This window comes from Neofelis nebulosa, chromosome 1, assembly GCF_028018385.1.
Source record: "Neofelis nebulosa isolate mNeoNeb1 chromosome 1, mNeoNeb1.pri, whole genome shotgun sequence".
Taxonomy (NCBI): Eukaryota; Metazoa; Chordata; class Mammalia; order Carnivora; family Felidae; genus Neofelis; species Neofelis nebulosa.
The window spans coordinates 99,218,245-99,224,244 of NC_080782.1; the positions used below are offsets into that span (position 1 = coordinate 99,218,245).

The 6,000-nt window shown below is 52.6% G+C and overlaps 1 protein-coding gene across 3 annotated transcripts in view; it reads right to left on the bottom strand.

Moving 5' to 3' along the window:
- Positions 1-5,737, bottom strand: part of F2R (coagulation factor II thrombin receptor) — a 105,898-nt gene extending 100,161 nt beyond the window's left edge. Inside the window, exon 1 of one of the 3 annotated variants that reach the window (XM_058729131.1) lies at positions 4,341-4,751. In XM_058729131.1, coding sequence (XP_058585114.1) covers positions 4,341-4,428 — 88 coding nt within the window. In that variant the 5' untranslated portion in view covers positions 4,429-4,751. Of the gene's footprint in view, positions 1-4,340; positions 4,752-5,370 lie in introns of those variants that run through there. The other 2 variants (XM_058729137.1, XM_058729116.1) reach the window with 2 other exon arrangements.
- Positions 5,738-6,000: the final 263 nt, after the last annotated feature.

A 6,000-nucleotide genomic window follows, 5' to 3' on the forward strand; every position in this document is an offset into this window, starting at 1 on the left:
AAAAATATACAGGAAAGAAAGAAAATGGAGTTCTGAGGGAAAAGAGGAATGTGTGTCTAAAGAGAGGAGAGCGGGGAAGATTAGAAACCAAGGGTCTTGGGGATTCCATTGTCTCTGTGGAACTGCACACACTTAAGGCTCAGCTGAGGTCCAGTGTGTGAGGGTGACAAGGACAAAGATGAACCGAGTGAGGGAGGGGGAAGGGGCAGAGAGGGCAGTGGGAGGACGGCTGGCCAGAAGCATTTTGGAAAAGGAGCAAATTCAGAGCTGGTGAGAAAGTGCAAGTTAGGGTTCACAGCACACCAATCCATTTAGACATAAAGGGCTGAGAAATACTGAATTAGAAAGATGGAGAGAGGGGTGCAAAGGCATCCAGCAGAGAGGACATGAGAATATTCCTGAGAAGGGGCCCCCACTCCTCAGAAACATTCCCTCACACAAAGGAAGGGTGGACTAATTTAGGGGGAACCTATTATCTCTATATGTCCTATAAAAATAAACATCAAAGGCATAGGGGATGAAAAAAGTGAATGAGGGAAGGAGGGAGGGAGAGAAGGAAGAAATTAATTTAGGTAGATTTTTAGAGTAGAAGGCGACTCTTGCTTTTCCTAAGAAATTTGGCTTTCAATCTTACAGAGGTTTCTGGTCTGCTTAGGGTAGAATCAGTGTCCAGTTTTGTGCCTTTTATTTAGGCTTAAGATCACAGTCTCTCAGTAACAGCCAATTAATTAGCATATTCATGAGTAGGGATGCATTTATGGCCTGTCTTATCAATTGTTTGCAAAAGTAAATGGTAGGATACCACAACCTAAGCATAAATGTTCCCTAAACACCTCCATGTGCTAGGCCTGGGCTACAGACCAATGGGGTGCAGACTTTGCACTTTAGGTTTTCTGGAGAACATAGGAGTTACTCTTCTCTACAGGGGGTCTGGATGGCTTCTTCTCTATGGGGAGGGGGGCGGGGGGAGGGGCCGCACAGAGAAAGCCAGAACTTAGGAAAGACAGGCTTGTGGTCAAATACCAGATCCATTTTTTGCTAGACTTGTGACTTAACCATTTGGGGTCTGTTTACCTACCTGTAAAATGGAGATGACATCTACTGAAAGGACTGTCATAAGGAATAAACAAGAAAGTGTATGTAAAGAACCTAAGCAAGATGTTGCTGTAGTAGGTGCTTGATACAGAGTGGCTGTTTTTAATTAAATGTGAATACGTGGGGTGTAAGGGAGGGCATTTTGGCCAGAGGGAGTGGCAGGGGGATAGAAGCCAGAGAAAGCAGAGCTCCTTGGAGGAGGAAGTGAAGGGTGGGGCTGGGGGAAATATAGGTAATATAACAGGTTATGTAAAGAGGAGGCTGGATAGAGGCTGGGGACCCATCCTGCAAGGGGAGTGGCACCTCACTCTATGCTAAGGAGTTGGGCTTGACCTTCTGGGCAGTTGGGCAGCATGTAGAATCTTCCACCCAATCCCCTCTACCATGGTCACCATCAGCTGTTCTCGAACCCTTTCACCCTCCAGATCCTCACAAAATTTACAAACGTCACCCCCTGGATGTTGGCCCTCTTTAATGAAGGCAAGTCATGTCACTTACATCTCATGGACAAAGGAAAGTAAACCAGTTAATGAACTCATGAATTTCTCAATAAATGTCGGCTGAATGAACACTGGTTCTAGACTCCCTGGGGATAAATGGAAGTTTATAATCTTAACTGGAGAGATGAGATACCCACATAGTGACAGTGCAGGAAATGCCAACATGAGTGGGGACAAAAAGTCCCAAGAGCTTCAGGAAAGCTCAAACTGGTGGGCAGGGCCAGCCTGGAGGGCTTGCCAATGCCTGGGGTCTCACAGTTCCTCCGATCGCATACAACCGGTTATGACAGATACTCTTTGGAGCTGCCTGTGAACAGTGATAAGAAAAAGCAGACCTATTTTTAGTTGATTTTATTAGTGATTTAAACTCTCTAAAGACAAGGCCCCACTTATTTCCTGCATGCAGGGCCCCCTCCCCCATTTGGAATTTCGGTATACTGTCTCTGAGCCTTAGTTTCAGAATGGTAACGGGATAAACATCTGCCTTGACCAAGTGTTCTGACAGGGTAAAATTAAGATACTTTGAAGTGCAAACGCCTCCCAGCCCAGGGTCTGACAAGGAATAGGACACTTAGCCTGAGCTCCTTTTCCTCCCTCGGCGTCCCTTCTTCTTTCCCTCCCCAAGTGGTTCCAGAATCCACTGTAGACAAATGAGCCAGTGTGTGTGTTCAGTTATCCGCCCACACCGGCTAGCCCATCTTAGCATGCACCTTCTCAGCTCATAAGGAAGAAAGCAGAGCACAAACAGCAGCCTTAACTTTACTCCTTAACAGAGACCAAGAATCTTCCCCCGAGGCCACTGCGAGGAAAGGTGACTACAGTGGGTCAGCGCTTGTATAAACTTGTCCCCAACACTACCATCCCAATCACAAACAACAATTTGTATTCTCAACAACTTGTCCCAAAATAAAATTACAAAGTCACATAATACAGCACACGTAATACCACACACAACGCTCAGTTCTCCATGTTTCCTCAAACACCCCAGGACATAATGCCAGTTATCCACAGCAGCTTGGCTAGCTCCTGCAAAACTGGGCCTCTATCTGAAGCTTTTATTTTTCCCAAAAGCACCGTGTCCAAACTCACCCTGAGCAAAGATGCAGAGCAGAGAAAACACTATTTTTGTCATCTCTTATTCTTTAAAAAAAAAAAAAATTTTTTTTAACGTTTATTCATTTTTTGACAGACAGACTGAGTGGGCAGGGGCAGAGAGAGAAGAAGGCACAGAATCCAAAGCAAGCTCCAGGTTCTGAACTGAAAGCACAGAGCCCAACATGGGGCTTGAACTCACAGACGGTGAGATCATGACTTGAGCCAAAGTCGGACGCTTAACCAACTGAGCCACCCAGGTGCCCCTTACTCTTTTTTTTTTTTTTTTTTTTAAGGTTTATTTATTTTGGGAGAGAGAGAACTCGAGCAGGGGAGGAACAAAGAGAGAAGGAGAGAGAGAATCCCAGGCAGGCTCCATCCTGTTGGTAAGAAGCCCCATCAGAGGTACGATCACACAACTCTAGGTTTAAGTTGTGACCTGAGTCTAAACCAAGAGTAGGATGCTCAACCAACTGAACCACCCAGGCACCCCACCACCTTTTTCTTGATGCACCTACACTAGGTTCCAGTGTGAAAACAATGTCAAGTACACAATCTGTCACCCATAAGAAATCCAGCTAGAATCTGTTTGTACATGAAAAAAAAATGGGGGGAGGGGGCTAAAAGCTTATAAAGTACTATCGCTATGAAGAACCTGAAACATTGTTTCCCCCCTCAGCTTCAAACTAGTGTCTTTACCAGTTAAAAACAACTTCTCTGTCCTGCTTTTTAGGGGTGAGGGGAGTTTGGAAAATACATTTATTTGGTCAAGTAGCCAGATACTTAAAAATACACACTAATGGCGAGAATTACATTCTGGTAAGCAACCTCCTCCTTGCAGCATGCCAGAAACAGAAATACTGAACTCCCATAGTGTCAAAGGGAGCCAGGTTCCGGGGAGAGGATCTCTCTTTCCTCAGCTCACTTGGAAGACTGGGTTCTGGGTAACAAAACCTCCCAGCCACCAGCACCATCACTGAGGCCGCTGCCACTGCCATCCTGTGGCTATCCTGTTATCACCATACATTCCGCACCATGAGCACCTCCCCATACACACGGTCCGTGTCAGAAGCTGCTGATATTGATTTTCTACTAAAAGTCCCCAGTACTTAGCTTTTCTCTACACCATTTTCCTCGCCCGTAATATGTGCAAGAGAAACAATTCCAGCAAAACAAAACTTCAGCGGGAGCCCTTCTCCACTTTATGTTGAAAAGGCCAGAACGTAGACTGGTGGAGCAACCCAAGACCCGTTCTTTTTGGGGCGGTCCTGGGAGAAACAGGTCACACAGTGACAACAAAAGCAACGAGGGGCCAGGGGCCTCAGGCTTCCCCAGGAAAATGTGACCACCTCTTCCTCCTCCCTATCCAACACCACGTCTCCAGAAGGCTGCATCCTCCGAAACCAAGTGCAAAGGAGCATGGCTCATAATCCCCGCCCGGATCTGACTGAGGGAGACTCTGGATCTCAGCTCAAATAGCTGCTTGGCTTCCGGAGCAACCTGAGACAAAGGGTGCGGCCAAGGGCACCGCCGTCGAGGGGAAAGCGCAGCCTGTACCCATTCGGTCCCCTCTCCCGCCCGCTCCATTCCCGCGGGGGGCCCTGGCTGCCGGGCCCACAACGAGCAGGGAGGGAATACCGGGGCAGCTCTCACCAGACTTGCCGCCTAGGGTGCGGGCCGACAGCAGGGGGCCGCACAGACTGAGTCCCGCGGCCACCAGCAGCAGCCGCCGCGGCCCCATTGTCCCGAGGCTCCGCGCGGCTCGGGCAGACGGCCCCGCCTCCGAGCGGCTCGGGTTCCCTGCGCTCTCCCTCTCGCCGCGGGGTCCAGCCGCCCGCCGGGGCGCACGCGCGGGCGGGCAGAGCGCTCACTGCCCGGAGATAGAGGGAGGACGCTCCGCGTCGCCCCACTTGCCGGAGTGTCTGGTGGCGTGTGCGGTGCCTCTCCGAGGGCGCAGGCGGAGGCGGAGGCGGGGGGCGGAACCCGGGCGCGCAGGAGCCAAGGCGCACGAGCGGGGAAGGGCGCCCCCCGGCGCCGAGTGTGCGCGTCCAGGCGTTGGCCGCCCGCCACGCGCTCCCCTCCCTCTCCCCCTCCCCGTGAGCCCCTCGGCCGCCGCTCCGCTGTCCCCGGCTTCGGCGACCCGGCCTCTCGCGGTGCGCCGCACCGCGCGCCCCGCCCTGCCCCGGTCCCGGCAGCCGGCCACTGCCCGGCGGGGGGATCTAACCGAGACAGTTCTTCCTCCAGGCGCCTTTGACCCGACAAACTCCCAATGACTCAGACCGGCGGGGTCCTCGGAACAGGGCCGCGCGGCCTCGGGAGCTTTTGCCTTGGCTTCTCCTAACCCTCCTGGGGAGCAAAGGCGTCGGCAGTGAACTTCCGAGCAGCGATGCGCCCCGGGGCGCCGGCCCCCACGGCCCCGGCCGACACCTTCCCGACCCGAGCCAAAGCGCCCCCCTTCAGGCCGAGCGCTGCTGCCCTTTCGGAAACTGGGTCTTTAGCTGAAAGTTTCAAAGTGACTCGTGTTTTTTAATTTAGGGAGAGTGGACTGCAAAGTTTATCCTGCAGTAACAAGGTAGCCCCTAATGAGAAGGAGCCTTTCTGTTTGGGCAGATTTTTTGACATTTTTACAAATTCATTTCCCTTTATTTGCTGAAGTTAGTCTTTTCCTGCGTGGGGCACTTACGGTTTCGCGGACAGACTGACTTCGAGGGGAACTCGTCAGGCCGAGCCCGAGCGCAGCTTCTCGCCGCTCCCGCCCCGCACGGCTGCAACCTTTTGTCCTCTGACCGCGGCTCTCCGCCCCGCCGGGCGCTGGAGCACCTGCGCAGCCAACCCCGGGGTCGCGGCCGCCGCGCGTTCCCTGCGCCCCCGGCACGGCTCCGGCGCCTGCCTCCCGAGGGCGGCCCGGGTGCTCCGAAGGCATCCCTCGCGCTTTCTGGGAAGATTGTACGGGAGTTTGGCACAGTTCGGCCAAATTCGAGTCGCAGGGTGGCAGACACCGGGGGACGTCGCGGCTGGGGCTGGGCGGGGAGGAGCACGCGGTTGATTTGGCTGCCCAGGCAGATCTGGTGGGTGTTAAAGACCGCCGCGGGAAACGGCTACCCTCAGCCGGCCTTTTCCGGGAAAGTTCTCACGCAGCCCCTTCTCCTCTCCGTTGTGCGGGCGTGTTCTGCACTATGTGGTTGATAAACTACTTGAGAGTCATTGGTCGGGTTTAAGCTTTCTAAAAAGGGAATTTCGCTTTGAGAGTGTCATTCCCCAGTGAGAGCCCTGACACTTAAATAAACTAGGAGAAAAGAGAGGAGACTGCCTC